Source organism: Mauremys reevesii, linkage group 1 (genome assembly GCF_016161935.1).
Source record: "Mauremys reevesii isolate NIE-2019 linkage group 1, ASM1616193v1, whole genome shotgun sequence".
In the NCBI taxonomy this organism is placed as follows: domain Eukaryota; kingdom Metazoa; phylum Chordata; order Testudines; family Geoemydidae; genus Mauremys; species Mauremys reevesii.
In genome coordinates this window covers 55,551,782-55,576,098 of record NC_052623.1, presented here as the reverse complement: position 1 = coordinate 55,576,098, position 24,317 = coordinate 55,551,782, and the positions used below count along the sequence as shown (strand labels likewise).

At 37.7% G+C, this 24,317-nt stretch overlaps 1 protein-coding gene across 6 annotated transcripts in view; it reads right to left on the bottom strand.

Moving 5' to 3' along the window:
* Positions 1–24,317, bottom strand: part of NBEA (neurobeachin) — an 831,523-nt gene that overhangs the window by 18,240 nt on the left and 788,966 nt on the right. For 4 of the 6 annotated variants that reach the window (XM_039530859.1, XM_039530876.1, XM_039530869.1 and 1 more), the window contains 5 exons: positions 19,291–19,380; positions 17,356–17,548; positions 12,527–12,598; positions 9,274–9,429; positions 7,867–8,037 (listed from right to left, as the gene is read on the bottom strand). In XM_039530859.1, the coding sequence (XP_039386793.1) occupies positions 7,867–8,037; positions 9,274–9,429; positions 12,527–12,598; positions 17,356–17,548; positions 19,291–19,380 (682 nt within the window). Of the gene's footprint in view, positions 1–7,866; positions 8,038–9,273; positions 9,430–12,526; positions 12,599–17,355; positions 17,549–19,290; positions 19,381–19,702; positions 19,766–24,317 lie in introns of all 6 variants that reach the window. The other 2 variants (XM_039530902.1, XM_039530912.1) reach the window with 1 other exon arrangement.

Sequence of the window (24,317 nt, the reverse complement as noted above, 5' to 3'; positions counted from 1 at the left end):
AAATTCACAGAACCTTTTTAATCTGGAATGTTCATCTAGAAAGAGTTTAAAATTTCCATTTGTGCATTAAATCAAATCAATTTGGTGCACAAACAGAAAATTAAAAACTCTCCAGTGTGCGACTGTGGTCACCCAGAACAGACTATGGAACATATAACAACTCAGTGCCCGATTCACAAATACGAAGGAAGCATCATAATGATACACTCCACTATTCCTGACGCAATTATCTGGCTTAACCACCTAAATGTGAAATTATAGTTGCTGCTCTACATCTACCATCAGCCATATGAAGAAGTAGTTTAAAACTGTTGCAGAAACATTAGTTCTAAAGTCAAAGAGTATAGTTTGAGAAATTCTCTATAGAGCTAAATAAGAGTGCAGGCTAATTTGCCTAGGCTCCTTTATTGAAATTCCCAGCATTCCTTTCAAGCATATGTACAGATACAATGTATACGTAACACTTTAAGAACTATACATTATAAGTGGTGCACAAATTGAGCTCTGGGCTGATAGACACAATGTATTTATAATGGTCAGTGCAACCACAGTTAGAAAAAGCTGTGTTAACTCACACTTCTTGTAACTATCCTGTTGGAAGCTACGGTATGTAATGAGAAATGTCAAGTCCCAAGATCAATGAAATTTCAGGCCCTAGGGACAAAACAGGAATAGCATTGATCCTTTTAAAGAACACCAGTCACCGGCTGAATGTAATATATTGCACAGAGAGGCTCAGGAGGATAAGCGGCCAAGTCCAACCTACCTACCTGACAAAAAATTCAATCAGCTTTTAGCACTAGCTGCCTGCTCTGCTCTCCTTTCTTTCATGCAAGAGTGTGGTTCCAATTAAAGTGTGCAAATTAATTTTTATCACTTCCAAATTAGTGTCTGAATTTGTGTCTGTTTCAGATTAAATCATCTGACCCTCACTTTTCTGCAATTCTATCATCTACTTAGGTCTCTATGCAAAGACAGATTATTTTCTATTTTCAAAATCACCTGTTTGAAAGAGACATTCAATAAAGCCATCATAGCATATACAAATAATACAGCTGTAACAATACATATTGAACATTAGTGTGTATCACATAGTCTTTGGTATGCCTTTTATGAGGAATAATACAGTTACAGTAGCAATAAGCCAAACAAGTACCCAAAAAATCATAAAAGAGAAAAAAAGAACAAACTGGTAATGGATTTAATGCTGTCCTACAACGACTCTGTAGTTATGAGAGACTAAACACAAGAGATTCACATTTCTTCTTTATGGTTTTAAAACATGAATATCTCTGCTGTATTATGAATTGTACATGTAAACAAACCTTTACCATTAAATTCACTGTACCTTTACAAATGAAAACTTAACTAATAGATTTCTCAACCCTAATACTAAACATTAATGGAGAAGATTTTCAAAGGCAGTTAGGTGTCCACCTCACATCTGTGCCTTTGAAAATCTCCCCTTAATCTATTTGGCATATATAGGGCCTGATCTTGCACATACTTAACACTCAGGCCTGGTCTACTGTGTGTGTGTGTGGAGTCGATCTAAGTTATGCAACTTCAGCTATGTGAATAGTGCAGCTGAAGTCGACGTACTTAGATCTACTCACCAAGGTGTCTTCACTGCAGTGAGTCAACAGCTGACACTCCCCCGTCAACTCTGCCTGCGCCTCTTGCTCCAGTGTAGTACCAGAGTCGACAGGAGAGTGCTTGGTGGTCAATTTATCGCATCTAGAATAGACATGATAAATCGATCCCTGCTGGATCGATTGCTGCCCGTCAATCCTGCAGGTAATGTAAGACAAGCCCTCAGTGTAGTAATGAGTAATTTTAATGAGGTCACTGAGATTGCTCCACTTACATTGTAGTAAGTGTATGCATAATTTGACCCATATTGGACCAGAGTTGGCTCTCACTCAAACCCATAGACTGACTCCCACTGAGTTCAGTGGCAGCTTGATAGCCCATAATGAGTGTTTCAGACCTATTTGAAAACAGTTTGGAAATATTTCAGACTGTCCTGAATCAATTTTCTTCTTCCCACAGACATATATAATGTGGTAATCCTTAAAAACTTCCTACTTGCCTCAGATAACTAAATAAAGTTACTTAGGGTATGTCTACACTACGGGATTATTCCAATTTTACATAAACCGGTTTTGTAAAACAGATTGTATAAAGTCGAGTGCACGCAGCCACACTAAGCACATTAATTCGGCGGTGTGCATCCATGTACCGAGGCTAGCGTTGATTTCCGGAGCATTGCACTGTGGGTAGCTATCCCGTAGCTATCCCATAGTTCCCGCAGTCTCCCCCACCCATTGGAATTCTGAATTGAGATCCCAATGCAAAAACAGTGTCATGGGTGATTCTGGGTAAATGTCGTCACTCAGTCCTTCCTCCGGGAAAGCAATGGCAGACAATCATTTCGCGCGCTTTTCCCCTGGATTGGGAGCTCAGCCAAGAATGCAAATGCTTTTCGGAGACTGTGGGGACTGTGGGATAGCTGGAGTCCTCAGTACCCCTACCCTCCCTCCATGACCATCCATTTGATTCTTTGGCTTTCCGTTTTGCTTGTCACATAGCACTGTGCTGTGGCCTCTGTCTATCATAGCCTGGAGATTTTTTCAAATGCTTTGTCATTTCGTCTTCTGTAATGGAGCTCTGATAGAACAGATTTGTCTCCTCATACAGTGATCAGATCCAGTATCTCCCGTACGGTCCATGCTGGAGCTCTTTTTGGATTTGGGACTGCATCGCCACCCGTGCTGATCAGAGCTCCACGCTGGGCAAACAGGAAATGAAATTCAAAGGTTCGCGGGACTTTTCCCGTCTACCTGGCCAGTGCATCTGAGTTCAGATTGCTTTCCAGAGCGGTCACAATGGTGCCCTGTGGGATACCACCCGGAGGCCAATACCGTCGATTTGCGGCCACACTAACCCTAATCCGACATGGCAATACCGATTTCAGCGCTACTCTTCTCGTCGGGGAGAAGAGTAGCGCTGAAGAGCCCTTTATATCGATATAAAGGGTTTAAAGAGCCCTTTATATTGATATAAAGGGCCTCATTGTGTGGACGGGTGCAGGGTTAAATCGGTTTAACGCTGCTAAATTCGGTTTAAACGTGTAGTGTAGACCAGGCCTTAGTATTTATAGTATTCACTATAGTAATTTTAGGGAGGGATAGGGAATAATGCAGATACTCAGGCAATTATATTTATTTCTCTAAGTCTATTTTCATGGGAAACCACTGCATTTTAAAACTTTGTAAAATTTCATTTTCCTCAAATCACAGAAAATAACTGCGATAAATGCAAATTTAAAGCAAAAAAAAAGCCTTTTGTTATGGATTGCAGCAACATATTCTAAGTTATAAATGACTTTATACATTCTGTGTAGCAAAATCCTTGTAAAATTGTAACAGATCCCCATCCCTCTTTCCAAGTGAGCAAGTTCTTAACCACTGAGCTGGAGCAGCACATTTCAAGACTCTTACCCAAACCAATTATTTCCCATTCCTCTGATTTAAACCAGAGCTGATCTACTAGTTCCCACACAGACAATCATGAACTGAGGTCATCTGCTAAGCACAATGTCTATATAGATTGTTTAGTAAAGAGTTCTGCACGAGTTTGACAGGTTTGACTATTGACATATGTGATGTTTACTCAGGATTCCAACTAATACATTAGATTCTCATGAACTGTAGCCAAACCAGTAAGGAGTTCATCCTGACAATCTTTTCTCACAATACATTTGGAAATAATCTATTAATTGCCATAGATATGTTTTCTTTAAGTCAAAGCACGGTTTATGTTTTATATATAAATACACATACAATGTTTTAAAATATATAACTGAAAATATTTAATAAAGTATGGTGCTTTAGAAAATAATGTTTTCTGAAACAATTAAAGTTCCTTTTGGTAATTGGATGCACTGAATCTGAAATTGATAATTAACTGTCTTTCAGTTTAAGAGATCATTATAAAGTCAAGCACCTAGCCCACATAATTACTATAACCTGACATTTTTCTTTGAATTCTTCACCTCCTTACAGTCCGTGATATAATATATCTTATCTGTGTCTCCAGATGACAGCTCTTAAGAAACTAATCCTTTTCTGAAAATATCATCGGCATCTTTCTAGGGAGCCATTCTAAAGATATTAACTAATTGGATTTAACCTACACTGAACATCTTTCATTTTTCCTACAAGATATGTCCTAATCTACTAGCAATAAATGTATAAGAAATGTTGATGCAACAAAGAAATATTTCCTAACAGAATTATTTCATTAACTTAACCCTTGTATCTCCAATAACAAGAATCTTTGAGAGGATCATAAAATGTGTATAAAATTATTAGTGTGAAACAGTCACTTATTTGACAACTTGAAGTCATGGCTATAAGGGATAAAATCTTTCTTGCTAGAGACCTGAATGTATGATTGTGAATGAAAGCACCCTGCAGTCACATCCTATACATTATTTGTACAAAATATGCCTTGTGAGGTATCATTTGAAAGCTAATAACTTGCTGGTCAGTAATATACTGGTGAAACCGACACAGCCCTGACTAGCAAAAATTATTAAACAGGTCTACTCTGGACAAAGGAACATGTGTTTACCTCAATTTACATGGAATTAGTAAACAGGGTCCTTGAGAAAGCAAGAGGGGACAATGGCAGTAGATAAGCCAAATCAGCATTTTAGCTGTAGGATTTGATATATAAAATATATATATATTAGGTGTTGGAATATGTGAAAAGATGCCTGCTTGTCTGTCAAGGAAAGAGAACAGCCAGGTAAACAACCTGATCAGCAATGGGATCAGATAAACAACTCGGCCTCTGACCAGTCAGGTAAACAACTGAGTTAGCAAGCTAATCTTAGTGTTAGGCAGAAAAGTGTTCATACAGTATATAATGAATAACTTTGTAACAATGTATTTTAGGTAAGCACCCAAACGTGGGGGTGCACTTGCATTTAACCCTATTGGTGGACTCACTCACTGAAGCAGCAAATAATCAACATTTACTACTTCAGCTCAAGAGTCTGTCTGTGAACAAGGGAGAAGAAAAAGCATGGAGACACCTTCACCACCAGACTCCATTTTACCTTCTTTACTGTTTGAAAAAAACAGGGTAATCCTTTGAGGAGTAATCCTCAGAAGACTCTACTTCAAAAGGTGACTGGACTATAAAACGAGGGGCAAAAACACCCTGAAGGCTCTCTTCCTATCACTCTTTCACCTAAGACGACAAAGGAACCAGCTCTCTGACTTTGTGGGAGATTCTGACCTAAGAATTTGGTCAACAATATTGCTGGGAATCTGTAGTAACGATTTTACCTTGAACCAAGTCTAGCTTGTTAAATTTAGCTACTAGAAAGCATTCTATCTTTATTTCTCTTGTAACCATTTTTTACTTTAATGCCTTATACTTGTACTCACTCACAGCCTCTCTCTTTGTAATTAAATGAAGCCTATCTCATTCTTTAATCAAAACTAATCCAGTGTTAATCTGAATGGCTTGGTAACTCCATTTGAGTTAGCAAACTGTTGTACATTGACCTCTTACGGGGCAATGGAGCTCCAGTATCTGGATTGTCCAGGAGAGGGCTGGACAGTGCAGAACACACGTTTTGGGGGGTGGGAAATTTGAAACTAGGAGTGTGTTGGGGTCACCCTGCAGGTAATAACCAAGATTGCTGGAAGCCAGAGTGTGACTGGAATGTTGCTGATAGGCTGCTGAAGTCAGAGTTGCTGGGCCAGAGCTGTAGCTATACACAGACACTCGGTATGACCTGCCTGCTGTTAGGCTGTTTGTGAGTGGCCCAGGTTGGGAGCTACAACAGCAAAGCATTGTGAGGCACCCAAGGTTGTATGGCAGGTGGTGATACAACCCCTCACTTGTCTTGATTGCACCCTGTAATGTGACAATGATATCTGGATGGTTAAAAGAAGGATTCAGGAACTGTGTATAGAGTTTTAAAACGCAAAAAGCCCTTCACCAAAGGGCAGAAACTGATTTATTGCTTACCAACATATGTTCGGGAAAAACCAAAACAACTGTCAGATGGACTCTTAGGGAAGTTGCCTGTAACCCATACAGGAAAAGATGTAGAAGGCAATCAATTTTTCCCCCAAGAACGGATTTCCATTAGTTGAATCATATTAGATTAGATTTAGATTTTGGCCTCCTCACAGGTTTGGCAGCTAGGCCAAGAATTTTACCATCTGTGCAGTCTCTTTCATACATCCAATGATACTGTTGTATTCAAATTAGCTATGGAGTAGGGGTGGTGGTTGGTGAGTTATCTATGATATCTGAATGGTCTAGGACTAAATAGATGCCTTACTGCATACGTTTAATTCATAAAGTCAAAAGGACTGAGAACTTAAAACTGGATGGTAATAGATTCTGAATTCCAGTGATGGTTGAACCTGATGATATCTGAACAAAACCAATTCTCAACCACACTTGTAGCTCTTTCCATCACTGCACAATAACTCAACATTCTACATTTCAGTGACACAGAGTGACAATCCTCGAATAGTATTAAATAGATAATGCCATAGACATCTTCACAGATTTGTCCCTTCCATTTTTATCTCTGCTATCAGAGCTCTACAGTGACATTCCCTTGATGAGAATGTGTGTATATTATATATGTACATGCTAGCCTCCACTATAGATCCAAATCTGAGATAATTATTTTTTTCCTTTTATTTAACATAACTGTGTAAAACTTTTTAAAAACTCAGCAAGTAATGCAAGCAGAATAAAAGTCTGGGAAATGCACAATTATTGTAAATATTTTCACTTTGAGCTCTTACCATATTCAGCAAAATGTCTATGAAATTCTATAGAACACTCATAGAACTGTTCTATAATTTTACAAATTGCATCTCAGAGTCCATTAGTTTTTAGCTGACAGAACAGTAAACATTTTTGTTCCCGTATTGAAAGACAATAGCAAACATCTTGATTACCTGAATGATCAACAGAAAATTCCTCTAATTACATTCTTAGTATACATTTTAGCCTTTTATTATCTATTTTCTCAATAGGGACTCAGCAAATGATTACTGAATAGTTATCTCTATCTGATTTACTCTTGTCCCAAGCTGTTCTGGTGCACTGTCCAAAAGCTGCCCTTTTTCACCACAGAGGAACAACAACATAATAATAATAATAATATTAATAATAATAAATCTAGCCTTCCCTCACAAATGAAATGGAAACTTTTACTGACATTTTATTTTTCCCTATTTTTATTCAAACACACCACATCTATACCAATATTGTACTCCCCTTTAAGTCTGTTCCTCAGAGTTACTCATTTGATTCCCCAATATGTGTGACACCTTTGTTTGTGCAGGTTAACATCTGCAATACGGTGTAAAAAGAAAAAAGGGAAGGGGAGGAGATGACCTTACAAAATAACAAAAGTTAATTAATTAAAATGGAATGGAAACAGTTACAGGGAAGGAGAAATCAAAATATGGAGATACATGTCCTGCCTCTTGAGGGTACAAAGCCAGCTCTTTTTGTTCCAGTATGTTGCAACAGGATGATAGAGGTGATAGAAATAATTATGAATTTAAGAAAATGCTCTCAAGTTATGATTAGGCCTTGAAATGATTTATCAAAAATATTTTTACCACACATAAGCCCTTTAAATATCTATATTCACTTTTTTCTGAACTAATTTCTCATCACTATTATACTGTACTTGCAATTCACAAGAATAATATATACATTTTCTAATTTTTATTCATGTTAATGGAACAGATTTAAAAATCAACATACAGAATATAAAGTTAGCACGTGTTTATCACAATATATACTTACTGCTATTTGGATTATCTCCTATAATATGGTGTCGGCCACTCCAGTACCAAAGAAGCAATGTAGCATCACGAGATCCAGAGACAATATAGCAATCACCACCAATATAGGATTCTGATCTGGCAAGGCAAGTAACTACATCCCAGTGGCCAAAAACAATCTGAGTTAATTTTCCTGCAGTAAAAGAAATTACAAGTTTGGTTTCTGTGTGTATTCGTATTCTTTTTTATACAAATGACAACAAGCAAATTTAAACAACAGTGAAACCAAATAAATTTAATTCAACCATGTTTTTGGCCCTTTTGGACATGTGTAGCCAGCAGTAATTTGAACAGCCCAAAGGCTGCTCTAACTTGATGCAGGATGGATGGATGGCCCCGTACAGAGGCTGCTCAAGGATCAGGGAAGTGCAAAGGTGAGCTTTAAACTATTCACCTTTGCACTTCCTGGACCTTTGTTCTGTGCAGATCAGCCACACCCCAAGCCCTGATCTTAAAAGTTAAAAGAACATAAGAACAGCCATACTGGTTCAGACCAAAGATCCATCTAGACCAGCATCTTGTCTTCTGACAGTGGCCAATGCCAGGTGTCCCAGAGGGAATGAACACACCAGGTAATTATCAAGTGATCCATTTCCTGTCGCTCATTCCCAGCTTCTGGCGAACAGAGGCTAGGGACACCATCCCTGCCCAACAGTCATTGTTCCATGAGCTTTTAACTTCCTGCTGTGCAAAATTATTTTACATAGTCTCATGAATGATTGTCAATACATAAAATCAAATGAACTGTTCCATAACAATATTACAATATTATGCTGAAAGAACCTATATTTGTTCCACATTAACGTCAACTGCAGGCCTACAACGTTAGTCATCTTTTTTTAATACTCCAATCAGTTTTTAAGTAATACGGGCTCCAAATATATTACAGTGGAAATTTGATCAGAACACAAAACAAAAACAAAGAAACAAAAAATTCTACTGACTATGGATAGTATATTGTGTAAATTTGCTTTCACATTAGATCAACGAAACAAAGAACCACTCACTATCACTAAAACTAAACAACTGAATGTAGAGTCCATGTAAAACAAATCAACCCACCCAATCAAAAAAAATATTATAATATAATAAATAGCTTTGGATCACCTTTTTACACAAGGAATCAATTAATTGATATCACAATGGTTTGTATAGATTTCATTAGCACAACAGTAAACTTTTTGGTTTTCTATTACATCAATTATCTTCAAAACAACATCCATAAGCTATTACAAGCAGATCTTTATAAAGAAGAATTTCTATAATTTTTTGTGTGGTAAGCACTGTACATTAAATACTGTTACTGTGACTAACAGCCATATAGTGACATAAGAGCCCATAAGAAACAGGATATTGTGTTTACGGTCACCTGTTTCTGTAGAATAAACCCGAAAGCTCTTGTCCCAGAAGCCACAGATAAGAATGTAGCGATTATCTGCTGTGACCACAAAACAATGTGCATTGATCTGGATGCTCTGATCCACAAGGTCTGTGATCTGCCGTTTGTTCACACCAGAGTTATTGGCTGTAAAGAAATGCAAAACACATTTACGAATAAGCCATTCCAACACCTTCCTGTCATGCACTTAAGGGAGAAAATGAATACATTTAACTTTCAATGAACTGTGAATTTGTTGTTCAGTAAGCATTTTGAATATAAACATTTGGAGCTGTCTATACTGGATGTCAGAAATATAAAATTATTGTGACTCTTCAGGTTTCCCTTTGAATAAGACAAAAGATTTTATATGCTGTGACAATTCTTGATAAACTGCCTAACACATTGTATAATATGTGCTAATATTTTAAGTACATTGCAGAAGTATTCTCTGATAAAACAGCTACACACTGAACTATGGGAAAATGAAGGAGGTCCATTTATAATCCCAATCCTAACAAACAAACTGTATGGAGTCAATTCTTACATAAGAACGGCCATACTGGGTCAGACCAAAGGTCCATCAAGCCCAGTATCCTGTCCTCTGACAGTGGCCAATGGCAGATGCCTCAAAGGGAATGAACAGACAGGTTATCAAGTGATCCATGTCCTGTCACCCAATCCCAGCTTCTGGCAAACAGAGGCTAGGGACACTCTTCCTGCCCGTCCTGGCTAATAGCCATTGATGGACCTATCCTCCATGAATCTATCTAGCTCCCTTTTGAAACCCGTTAGAGAATTGGCCTTCACAACACCCTCTGGCAAGGAGTTCCAGAGGTTGACAATGTGTTGCATGAAAAAATACTTTCTTATGTTTGTTTTAAAACTGCTATTAATTTCATTTGGTGGCCACTTGTTCTTGTATTATGAGAAGGAGTAAATAACACTTCCTTATCTACTTTATACCACTCATGATTTTATAACTTCTATCATATCCCCCCCTTAGTCACCTCTTTTCCAAGCAGAAAATCAGACTTATTAATCTCTCCTCATACGGAAGCTGTTCCATACCCCTAATCATTTTTGTTGCCCCTTTCTGAACTTTTTCCAATTCCACTATTTTTTGGGGGGGAATGAGGTGACAACATCTGCACGCAGTATTCAAGGTATGGGCATACCATGGATTTATATAGAGGCAATATGATATTTTCTGTCTTATTATCTATCCCTTTCTTGATGATTCCCAACATTCTATTCGCTTTTTTGACTGCTGCTGCACATTGAGTGGATGATTTCAGAGAACAATCCACAACTATCTCTTTCTTGAGTGGTAACAGCTAATTTAGACCCTATCATTGTATATGTATAGTTAGGATTATGTTTTCCAATGTGCCTTACTTTGCATTTATCAACATTAAATTTCATCTGCCATTTTGTTGCCCAGTCACCCAGTTTTGTGAGATCCTTTTGTAGCTCTTCGCAGTCTGCCTGGGACTTAACAATCTTGAATAGTTTTGTATCATCTGCAAATTTTACCACCTCACTGTTTACCTCTTTTCCCAGATCGTTTGTGAATATGTTAAATAGGACTGGGCCCAGTACAGATCCCTGGGGGACACCACTATTTACCTCTCTCCATTCTGAAAACTGACCATTTATTCCTACCCTCTCTTTCCTATCTTTTAACCAGTTACCAATCCATGAGAGAACCTTCCCTCTTATCCCATGACTGCTTATTTTGCTTAAAAGCCTTTGGTGAGGGACCTTGTCAAAGGCTTTCTTAAAATCTAAATACACTATATCGACTGGATCGCTGTTGTCCACGTGCTTGTTGACCCCCTCAAAGAATTCTAGTAGATTGGTGAGGCATGATTTCCCTTTACAAAAAACATGTTGACTATTTCCCAACAAATTATGTTCATCTATGTGTCTGTCAATTTTGTTCTTTATGATAGTTTCAACCAATTCTTGGTGGTGTACCCTCTGCAGTGAACATCTCATCTTGAGTTGTGTGGCCTTGATGTAAACCACACTTCCACACCCTGGATAGCTAGGTGGGATGGGCATTGATGCAGTTGCAGAAGGGGAAGGTGGTCTACACCTATAATCCCTATTCTTTTTTCTCTGTAGGTCCTGATGGGTAGACATGGCAGAGTAATAGAGGGATTATTGAGGCCAGTAGTGTTTCCTGGAAGGGGCTGGGGTGTACAACTCACAGGACTTTAGAGTCACCCTTGAGTCCTTTAGCCCATGGAACTTTGTCTCTCTCTGTTACGAAAAGAATGAGGATTATTCGTAGTGAGGCCAGCATCACAGGTTTCCCCTTTGATGGTACTTTTGGGCGAGCTGTTATGTTATGGGTAGTTGAAGTTTGTTCAGTACTGAGAGTTGTAATGATCCAGCTGGTTCCCCTGTGCCCGCTGACACCAATAGCAATAGCTGTTTTACTGCCAGCGAAACCAGTACCAACAGTGAGAGGAAATCCCTGGCAGCCGCAAATGCCTCAAGCATAGTGTTGGTACAATGCAGTGCCGCAGATCTGAGAGCTTCTTCTGGCTCTGGACTCGACGGTACCCATGTAGGTGCTGGAGTCAACGGTGCCAGCTTCTGCGGTACTGAGGCAGAGGAGTGTTGTGGATCACCCTCTTTTGGTCATCTGCTTTTTATGACTCTTCCTAGGCACTGGGGATTGGGATCAGTGCTGGGACTCTGACACAGTAGAAGCAGCACTCCTTAATGACACTGGGGCATTGGGTGCTAAGTGTGACCCGCCTGGCTCAGATGGAGATCTCAGTCCCACCTTCATGAGCAGAGACTTTAACCTGGCTTTCCCATCTTTTTCTATGTGAGGCTTAAGTCCTTGCAAATTTGGAAATGGTCCCCAGTATGAGCTTCCCCAATGCACTTGAGTGCAAGTCACTCAGGGGCATAGCCTTATTACAGGAAACGCAGGGCTTGAAGCCCAGTGACTGAGGCATCCCTTGGCACCAGGGATTGGCAAAAAAGCAGATAAACACAGAAAATCTACCCTAATGGGTACCACTGAGAAATAAATATTTCCGGTGATTGTGCATGGGGTGCGCACACACCAATAGTAGAATGCACATATGCAAACACTCGAAAAAGAATTAATATTTGCCTGTTTTCTGTGTAAAACGAAGCACAATATACAAATGTAGCTTAATCAACAATTCTTGAAAACACTGTTTTCAACTATATAACCATACTTTTATTATTGACATACCAATCAATGGATCCATTTCAATGGGAAGATGATGGGCTTGATCCAAAGAATATCCTGGGGCTCCCCTGAGGCCTACAGATGAAAGAAGGAATAAAACAAATATGGAACTTGCTTACAAAATTTTCATATTGTTTTTCCAGTATTAGAATTGTAAAATGATTATACCCCATAAAAATGCTTAATCTCTTAACATTTCTTGTTATATCAATTGTTAAGATTATTTTTTCCAAGTGACAAAATATATAAGTTATTTACTCAAATAAATAAAATTGAATACAAATATATATGCTAACTTTGCGCCAACATCTGCTGTTGCTCACTTCAGCAAATCAACTCCTAATTTACAATGGTGTAACTGACCATTATGTTATATACAAATACTGGGACAGAGCCTCACAGCGCCATCATAGTGGTACAAAAGGGGAGGGACACTGGCTTAGACAGCCAACTGGAGATTCCTTTTCTGGAGGGAAATCCATGAGCGGTGTAAAGCTGGCATAGCTACCTCTATTCCAGCCACTGCTAGTATAAGAGATATTTCAGGGGCCTAGCCAGGGAGTGCCGCATTTAGCGATCCTAGTCCACACAAGTGCTACTATAGAGTTATTACTGTTGGTGCAATGTACAGCTATAATTAAAAAGTCATTATTTGCCAAGAGTCACCATACAGTGCATTGGACCAGAGTTTCCTCCTATGCTTAGAAATACATAACTTGAATAGGTGTGGTTAACTGTGGTAGCTGTTGGCTTTTACAATGATGACCCCTATACGTGTGTGAAGAAGATAACATTTACACATTTCTCTGAACTGAATGTTCAATAGTGAGTGATGGAGCTAGTAATAAGATGAAGCCCCTCTCCCATCACACATGCATAGTTTATATTAGCATACTATTCTGACACAGTAGATCTATCTTAAATGGCAGTATAAAAGTACAAGTGCATAAATTCCATCTGTTTGGGGAATAACATTCTAAACCCATGTTGGGTGGAAATGTTCTGCTCATTGAAACTGCTTCATTATTTTTTCAGCTTACTTAAAAGAAAACTATAATTAAAAAGAAAATGGTATCTAATTTGCTTTGTGTTGCAAACTGAAATTGTGTAAAGTAAGCAGCACTTCTTATCATCCATAATCTGTGATGTTTTAATCAGAATTGACATTTCAGAGTTTTCTACTAGTTGTGGCCAATTTACTGAAAATATATTTATCAAATCCTCTAACAAGTACAACTCTGGACCCAGCGAATCAGTCATGTTGCAAGATCTCAAGCTTGGTATCTATAATTGATTGGGAGAGGGGACTAAGAGATTTAAATTGGGCTTGGGACATAACATGACAATCTTTTCCATGCCAGACCACTAGACTGTTTACCCTTACAAAGTATGGAAAGTGACGTGTGTGCGTGTATATACTTTACTTCCCAAGTCTCCATAAGAGGAAATGGAGACTACTGCAGAATATAAATATATACACATATTATAATGGGGTTCAAAAGGGAGCCAGATAGATTCATGGAAGATAGGTCCATCAATGGCTATTAGCCAGGATGGGCAGGAAGGGTGTCCCTAGCCTCTGTTTGCCAGAAGCTGGGATTGGGTGACAGGACATGGATCACTTGATAACCTGTCTGTTCATTCCCTTTGAGGCATCTGCCATTGGCCACTGTCAGAAGACAGGATACTGGGCTTGATGGACCTTTGGTCTGACCCAGTATGGCTGTTCTTATGTTTTTATGGTCTAGGCAGGGGTCAGCAACCTTTCAGAAGTGGTGTGCCAAGTCTTCATTTATTCACTCTAATTTAAGATTTCATGTGCCAGTAATACATTTTAACGTTTTTAGAAGGTCTCTTTCTATAAGTCTATAATATATAACTAAACTATTGTTGTAAGTAAAGTAAATAAGGTTTTTAAAATGTTTAAGAAGCTTCATTTAAAATTAAATTAAAATGCAGAGCTCCCTGGACCGGTGGCCAGGACCTGGGCAGTGTGAGTGCCACTGAAAATCAGCTCACGTGCTGCCTTTGGCACGCGTGCCATAGGTTGCCTGCCCCTGGTCTAGGTATACTTAATCCTGTTTTAGCATGGGGGATTGGACTGAGTCACCTCTTAATTTCCCTTCCATCCCTACATTTTTATGATTCTATACAAAACTTGGAATGTTGTGCCCCAAGCCCTTGAGTGTTTTAGCTTGGGCTTCTTTAGATGCATTGTCATTGTGAAGTGTATCTGCCTTGGTAAATTAGATATGGTGAGGTAGTTTCAGAGATAAAGTACCAGTAGTAGTATTGCCGTGGAGTCTCTTAATATATAGTTTCTTAATACAGAGTGAGTTGCAATGGTCTAGTCCTGAGGACACTTCTGTGGTTAAGTCCTAATCTGATAGGGAGAGCAAAAGTCTCCTGGTCAACCAAAGATGGCAGAAAACACTATCTGACTATCTGCTAGTGTTGTGATGTCTGTATCCAGGAGCATGATATATCAATGCCAGACAAATCATCCTCCTGTCTTATACAGGAGTTTGCTATACCAGGCTGCAAACATTAATGATTTTTTCTTTTCTATATTACTGAGCCACAACTTTTAGGCCCTATTTATCACTACAAGTAATCCTCATAAAAGGGGTGGGATGGAGAGGCAAAATTGGTGGAGCAAGACACTTGTGAGGGAGGTAGCACAATTTGGGTGCAGGATAGTTGGGGGGGGGAGGCAAATGACTCTTTCCAAGGTCAGAAGACAAACCCAATCTTCTGTAATATCAACAGACATTTTAAGCTTACTATCACCAGACCTTTTAAATTAAGAATCTTCCACTGACAATCCTTATATTTAGTAATAATATAGTCAGTTTCTAGTAATGAAATAAATGTCTAGAGTAGCATGTCATAAAAGTAAGAGGGTCCTCAATTAACCTTGAAAAATCAGTTTTACAAATCAGTAATTTAACAACTCACCTTAGAAAGCTAGATACTTAGTATTAATGCACTATGCACAAGCTATTATGGAAAAATTAAGCTGTGTTTACATCTTATGATGGTACCTGAGTATCTCTGTGCAGTTTTATGTTCATGAACCTATTCTAAATGCTAGATTGTTGGATAATTATTGTTGGAATAATTAATTAAAAAACACTACAATTAAATAATGCCAAGTTTTATAATAGAATATACACCTTAAAAAGTTCTTTTATAATTTAAATCTAAGTAGGTAAGAAACTTTTTAAGATTGTAAACCAAACCAGCAAGAATTAGAAAACTCAGCATTAAGACTGATACTCTGTCCTAAATTATGCTGTTGTGAAGTAACAGAAAATGCCACATACAGTGTAAAAGCTAAGAACAGTGTAGGATTTATTTTGAATTTCTTGAGTGTTTTGCTTACCCTTCTCTTTTGCCTTACTTATTCAAAAAGCATTGTGGTATTTTAGATAAGTACCAGGATCGCACAAAGGATGCATGGTTTAGTTCACATATGGTTTGTGAACTGAATTCTGCATGTTAGCAAAGATGTTCATGTTTTACACGGATGTAAGTGAACAAAATAGTTACATGAACCTCAAGGAAAAATCAAGGCCTATAAGGCTTCTCTTAACTAAAGCATGGTTGCTAGGGAACACCTGAGGTTTCCTTAGCTACCGTATCAGCTATTATTTACCTTTGTCTCACTAAAGTGGTGGGAGTGGGTGCGTTTCACTACTCCCACTGTTCTACTGCCCATTAAAAGATCCTTTTAAGAAATGGAGGAGAGAGTTCCCCAAGGGGACTGCTAATGGGCAAGGGTGGTTAGCCAATGTCCCCAGAAGACCTGAAAAACTGACAGAAGACTAACAAAACACTGTTATTCAAATTAGTATTAAAGTACTGTAGGAGACTGACTTGTTTATGGTCTCTTACACTGGGTTTCTCAACTGCCAGTGTCACAAATGTTTGTAAGCAAATGACTCTTTTGGCAACATGGCTACCACCTGTAGCAGGCTCAGATTACTAATTCTGAACAGCAAACATCTTTTAAATACATTTCCATTTCACAATTTATATATACACCAATGACTACTTCTTACCCTTCAAACTTTTACGCTATAGGGATGAGCAAAATTAATATAATTATCTTTTAAAAAGAGATGTGTAAAACTCTGGATAAACTTTGGGTACCTCTGAATGTGGAGGTACCTGATATAATACTCTAAGGTAATAATAAGATTTGCTTAAACTATTTCTAACCAGATAGCTGTGCAACACCATTTACATGTGTATTGCACAGTGACAGAGCACAGAAACATTTAGAACAGAATGTTGAACTAGATTGATGACCACTTAGTTGTTCACAGGGGTAATGATTAAGTTCTTCTACTTCACCCATATTGGAAACTCTGTAAGTGGAGCCAAGGAATATAGTCCTTTAGTTTTTGCTTGTACTATTGGCTCTTGTGACAGACATCTGTATATAGCTGACACACCTTCAAATAGTGAACAGTGATACACACATACTAGCTAGCCTAGTACTATGTATTTCTGAAAATTGTGGCATATTATATATATGTGGTGTCAAGAATAATAGTACTGTCCCAAAAATGTTACATTAAAGACTGATACCGATGTAGCAACAAAGCAATTGGCTGCCAAGCGAATGTGGTGGCTTTGGGGAGGGAGCTTCTCGGACTGATACCATGGAAAATGGACACTGTGAGTACACAATACACACAGGGATAAGTGGGTAAAAAACTGTTGCTTATCTGTAGGTGAGTGGGATTAACCCAGCTACTCTACTTGAAAGTTAGATGCACTGCTTACAGAATGTTTAAATAAGAGATCTATCTATGAGCACATACCTACTGTGTTGTGCCATCTATTCACTGCAAAAAGTCTGCTGCAAGTCACAGTTACCACTGCAGGAATGGTAAGGTGGGGAAGCGTGTTGGCTGCCACGTGTGTGACAGGAGAATTTGATGGAAATTTCAGCACCATTATAACATCCTGCTGCATCTGATCTTTAAACATGAGTGGACTCTGTGGAAGGAAACACTGTTGAGTAGAAAGGAGAAGAGAGCAGAAGAAAACAGAAGGGATAACACAATTAGTGAGGAGGTCTGAGGGAAAACAAGGTTAAAATGAGTAGGCAAACGTGTACATACAGGGAAAACAATGCTATCTGCACTAGCAATATAGGAGGGAAAACTATTGCTGGATCATTACATGAGGACAAATAGAGAAAAGGTATGGTTAAGGCCCATTAGGTTATCATTACAGGTTGTAAAGTGATAAATCAGCATTAATTCAAAAAATCAAAATACACAATGATCAGAACAGTTAATATTCATACACTGTAGATAGGAGTCAAATAGAAGAGTCAGTTAACACATTATTACATCAAAAACCAATGGCTAAAACAAGAATTTTTAGAGGAGGAACTCAGAAATCCCACAGATGATGAGTTATTTTTCTAGTGCATTGTAGATTTAAGTTAATCGTTAGAGAATACTACATGAATTGACTTTACTTTTTATTCCTTACAAATCATATTAAAAGGTATAAATGATTATAAAATCAGGGTGATAATTCTGTATGTAGAACATACTTTTTTCTCATGGCTAGTAACATTTTTATCACCAGTGAGAATTATATGAATCATGGAACTGGAAGGGACCTCAAGAGGTCATCTAGTTCAGTCCCCTGCACTAGTGGCAGGACTAATTATCTAGACCATTCCTGACAGGTGTTTGTCTAACCTGCTCTTAAAAATCTCCAGTGATGGAGATTCCATAACCTTCCCAGGCAATTTATTTCAGTGCTTAACCACCCTGACAGTTAGGAAGTTTTTCTTAATATCCAATCTAAACCTCCCTTGCTGCAATTTAAGCCCATTGCTTCGTGAAGCCCAATTTGCATGTATTAGATGTCTTCATAAATTAACTGCTGTATCAACTAGGATGAATTCTAGGAATTTTCTGAATCTATTGATTTAAACTGCTGTCTAAAATACATTATCTACATTTTTAAGATCTAAAATATCTAGCTATCCTGTAAATTTGCAGATACTGTTTAATTTAAAAAAGAGCAAAACTAAAATTTCCAGAGGAATTGCCATTTGCACAATGTAATTTTCCTTATGGGTAATGGAAACTATGAAAGCTAATGAAAATATTATGATCTGTTTACTGAAACTTCGCAGGAAGTTTCTTGCCCTCAGATGTTTATACCAAAGACACTAATAGGGACAGATATCAGTATTTTTCACTTTGGCTACATAATATAATTCTTTGTAATGAGCACATTAAAGAGTGCATTGGTAATTAATACTGAAGTTCAAATTTAAATTACAAGGACATGATGTGTTCATTCACAAGAATGGACAGAAGGGTTCCAGCATGATTTGAACTATATTTTTTCATTCCTGACAAGCAGCCAATGTTCATAAATCACCCTGGAATATTTTCCCCTTTTTTGAAACAAAATGTTCAATATGAGAAAAGCATGCAGTCATTTTTATTTCATGCAGTTATACTCAGCAAATACATATTTATGAAGATAGTTTTTAAATCCAAGATTGGGCAACAGAAGTCAGTGACTGTAGGAAGTTAGAGCTATTCCAACTTCCACCGTGCTGTTTAAGAGCCTGCATGCAATTTCTGCACAGAGTAAGGGCTATGGCATTGTAGGCAACTCAGGACATGAAAAGAAAGTGTTACTTAAATAGGTATTTTATGACCTATAAAGGATCCTCAGGTTGAAAGGAAATAAATTCTCAACCAGCAGTTATATCTCACCAGGTGCATGGCAGAGCTCCGAGGCGGATGTGGCTCAATAAGCAACTGAGATGGCGTCTGTCCAAAGTTCTGTATCTGTGCCTCCATGGCCTGCAGGGAAAGGAGAGTGATTGTCATAATCAATATGCATCAAAGAGATAGGTCAACACACTATTTGACAATGCAAGCAAATCCTAAGTCAGCCATGAAAAAAGTCCAGAAAATTCACCGGGTGCTCTTCTCTCAGGCTGCAGACTCATCCAAGTGTTAGTATTTTGTAGACAAGCTCTGCTTCTCCTTTCAAGCATGCTTCAGTTAACCAAATAACCATTCTTATTTCCAATAGCTGGGGTTACATGTGAAAATGTTAACCTGTGAGGACATGCAGTTAAGGGCTTGAGAGATTTCTTTGCACCAAATACAACACATATACCTTAATAAAGTCCTTTGTAAGGAGGAAAGTATGAGGGTCTCTAATAAAATACGCCTCTGGGATCTTAAAAGGGGGGAAGCAAATTGAGAAACAAAATTCATGGATAATGTATAAGAAAAAAAATAATCACAATTTCACTAACAAAACAGTTAAAAATAAAAAATACTGGAAATATATCATTTCAAGATACACTATAGCTACAGGGGTTACAATAAAAGTCTTTAGATAATGATCTAACTTCTAGGTAGTATTCTTTTACCAGATAAGATGATATTTAGTTTTTGTGTTTATTTTGGATGAGTTTTCACACCACAGAATATTGACAGTTGTAAAACCATGAAATATATACCGGTAATTAGTAATTCCAACTTTAAATTTCAGCACCAAATTCTGCTCTCAGTGTACGACACAGTAACTCCACAAACAATAGAAACTGGCCCACAGGCTGAGATGTTTCAACAACCTACACAACCCACTCAGACATCCAAGTGTTTTTATGGTATATTTAAAACAATTGCTGGAATTTTTTTTTATTACTGCCTCCACTAATGACACTATTTAAGAACTCTCCTCGACTTTCAGATACCCAGGCTGCATTTCAGTGGATTTCAGAAAATCCAGAACTACACTTTAAATTAAGCAGCTGATTTAAAAAAATACTAAGTAGTATATACCCATATATTTGAAAGGACCATGCCATAAATAATTTTATTGTTTGTGTCGATGAGTTTCTCACCTTAGCATGCAAAAACTGCACATGAAAAAGCCCCCTAAAATATAAACCACATTGATGAATTATATTATTTCTTCTAAAACAATTTAAGAGGCAGTAGAACCTCTTCAATGTGCTGTCCTCTTTCTAATCCACACAAAACAACTGCTGGCCTCTCCCCATTTCTCAAAAAAGAGGTTGTAATAGATGACATAGGACATCTAAAACGTTGGTAATATTTAAAAAATATATTACAATATATTTGCTAATATTCAATGAATTATCACAAATAAAATACTGACAAAATAAGAATCTAAGACAAAGTCTAGCTGAAGTCAATGACGACTTTCCATTGACTTCAATGTGCTTTGGATCAGCCCCTGAGTGAATAAAGTCCATTTTGTGATGCGTTATTCCTGTTTTTATAATAATTGCTTACTCACTAATTCACAGAACGCGCTAGTTTGCAATGGGTCTCCTGGGGCCTTATCTTGCAAGGTGCTGAGTATCACCTAGAAACTGATGAGCACATTCAGTTTCTATTGACTTCATCTCCTAGTAGGTGCTCAGCATCTTGCAGGATCAGACATTGGTGCAAACTGGCAAGTTTCCATTGTAGCTGTATTTTAAATAACCAGAATAATCATTATATAAAATATTATACACACACACACAGAAACTTGATTTACGTCAACACAAACACAGTATTTTATATTATGCACATTACTCTGTAACAACACTTTTTAGTTTTTGATTCAATTTGTGTGAATTCGGTGTTCATAAGCGCAAACAAGGACTAATAGCAACAGTTAATGCCAGATATAGTGTGATATACAGGGTTCCATGCAGCTCTGGTAATAATCAGTTGAAGCAAATAACTCCCACTTATCAGTAGTTCAGACAATTATCAAAGTTATTACTATAGTGCTTTTTAAGAATCGTATTTTGAAATACAAATGTGAGTTGTTATACTTACCAGCAATATTGATCACAAAACACACATTTCTCTACCAACTTTTATAGTGGTTGCATTACTGATACTTTTCTCCTCTTGTAGAAGTACTGAAATGAATTATTACATTTTGTAAAGTGATGCCCAGTTCTAATTCACTCATTTGGTCTCATGTTGTCCAGTCTCAGGGATATTCTGATTGTTCAGCTATAAAGTCAATTTACATAAATGTTTTTTACTTTGCCTTGCAGTTCAAGAAGATTTATGATGGCAAAGGGTAGAGAAAGGTAGAATACCATGGAAAACCAGGATGACTTGTTCAGATGACAAGAGATGGACACTTAAAACTTACCTGTCAACAGTATCCATTATTTTACAACTAAAGATGTCCTAGTAAATGCTCACTACCTTTGCTTTATGCTACTGATCTTGAGAACAATGAAGTTACTGGTAATCCTGGCAGTGAATTGAATGAGTACCGGGATCAAGACCTTAATCTGTAAACAGGCAATACTGGGTATTGTTATCAGCTTCTACTCACAAAGATACTAAGTACAAAACCCCAGAACAATCCTAAATTCCTCTATGAATAAGTATTTTTTCTTGTGAAAATGTCTTTTTAAAATAATGGAACTTTTTAAGGAAATGAAACTATATAAATAGCTTTTCTTAAAATGCATATAACATTACTATGCTACTGCACAAGGAGCACCATAAATAATAAGAATTTGCAGGTCTGTAGCTCTTGTTCTTCTACACAGCTCAAAATACTTCAGAAAGGTAAACAAGTCTTATCATCCCCATTTTATATATGAGGTGAAAACTGAGACACAGAGAGGTTAAATGACTTGCCTAAGGATACACAGCATATCTGCAGCAAATTTGGGAATACAGGTCTGTCTCATCTTATGCGCATTTAACATGCGCGATTTCAGCTTTACGTGGTCGGCAAAAACAAAAAAAACAAAACACTAAAAAAAGAAAAATAACAATTTTAATACTGTACCTGCGGTGCGGGCAATTCCGCCCGCCATTACACTCAATGTAATTTTGACTATACGCGATTTTCGCTTACGCGCTGACTGCGGAACATAATCCCAGCGTAAGATGCAACAGACTTGTAGACTACAGTTCTCTTGATTCCTAGCCCTGGGCTCAATTTACTAGATCAGTGTTTCCCAAACTTGGGACGTCGCTTGTGTAGGGAAAGCCTCTGGCCCGTGCTGCTTCCAGCAGCTCTCATTGGCCTGGAGCAGCGAACCGTGGTCAGTGGGAGCCGCAATCGGCTGGACCTGCAGACGGGGCAGGTAAACAAACCAGCCCGGTTCGGCCCGCCAGGGGCTTTCCCTACACAAGCGGTGTCCCAAGTTTGGGAAAAACTGTACTAGATCATAGCATACACAGATCAAAAGCAGATTCTCTAGAATATCTCTAGTAATTCAAGCAACAGGCAGGAATAGGAAATAGCTATTATAATCAATTTTTGTATAACTGGCGGGGCACTTACAGTATTTCAGATTAATCACAGGACCAGTACAGGCATAGAATTGTTTTTTCTTAATAATCACATCTCTTGCTTTGTATAATGTTCCTTAAAATTCTATTCCAATGCATCATTTTCCTTTCTCCCATCCACCAAGTCCTCAGTACCAATGTACAAAGCACTCCTATCACTCCTTGAAACACACAATCATTCTAGCTAATTTAATATTTTTCTTATAGAATTACACTTACTTTTATTTCACCTTCAAAATGTCCTCAATGTAGAAAGAACATTAGCTCTGAAAGCACTAGCTTACCAAATTTAACATCTTTGAAACAGCAAAACTACAATTATATTAGTGTTAGCTTACTTAGTAAGGCATTGCAGGAAAGCAATTTGAGGAACTGAATTGAGACTCCCTGCTGTTTTTCTACACATAAAACAAGATTTGTACTCAAACACTTCAGGGAGCATTTCGTAGTGTATGGTCAAGCTTTTATATCACAGAAAGCAAGGTCTTATATCAAAGAAAACAAGGTCTTAAAAGAAGGAATTAGGGGATACCTGTCCCAAAGCTGTTAGTTGTATTCCACAGGAAACAAAATGAATCTGCTAAATTACATGCAATTTGCAAGTTGAAAAGGACATCCAGCTCAAACACCCTCATTTATGTAACCAGGAAAAAATATAACTTTATAACGTTCAAAATAAAAATATTGCTTCTCATAGAGTAGATAATGGATAAACATGCTGTACATATATTGTACATCAATATAGACACATCTTAGTTGCAATAAGTAATACTCTAAAAATTATGTATTTTGCTCATGAACAATAGATGCTTGGGTTTATATTTTCACATTTACAGACATATTTGACATACGCCAGGGCACTGGGAAGCTGAAGGTGCTCTGCACCTTTCAGGATCAAGCCCTATTGTCACCTTCCTGAAGAATGAACATGCAACTATGTTTGTCTCTCTCTTAGTGTGGCCGCTGACTTTGGCATTTTGGGTGAGTATTTTATTTTCACATAAAAGAAGCAGAAATCAATTCTTCCATTAAATGACAGAGGAAATCTTTGTTTCTTCAGGTATAATAGGTAAAAAGGGCACATTAATTAGATGTGAAGAAACCCAAAAACTCAAGTGTTTCTTTGACGTTGGTTTCTTCATTACTGACTGAACTTGTAAACACAAACAGAAACATTTTACGGTATAATGGCTTTTTATTTGTTATTTTCCTCCTATATATTTTTAAGATGAACATGGAGAAACACAGGGACTATTATTGAGGAAGAAGCCACTGGTCCATCTAGTCAATTAGCCCCTCTTTGAAAATAATGACTAACGCTGCCTGTGTAAAACACAAAGCATAAATCACTTTAACGCATGTAATTACGGATAACTAAATAGCATGGAAGGAGTGGGATGATTTCTTAAAATTACTTATATTTTTATTTACAAATA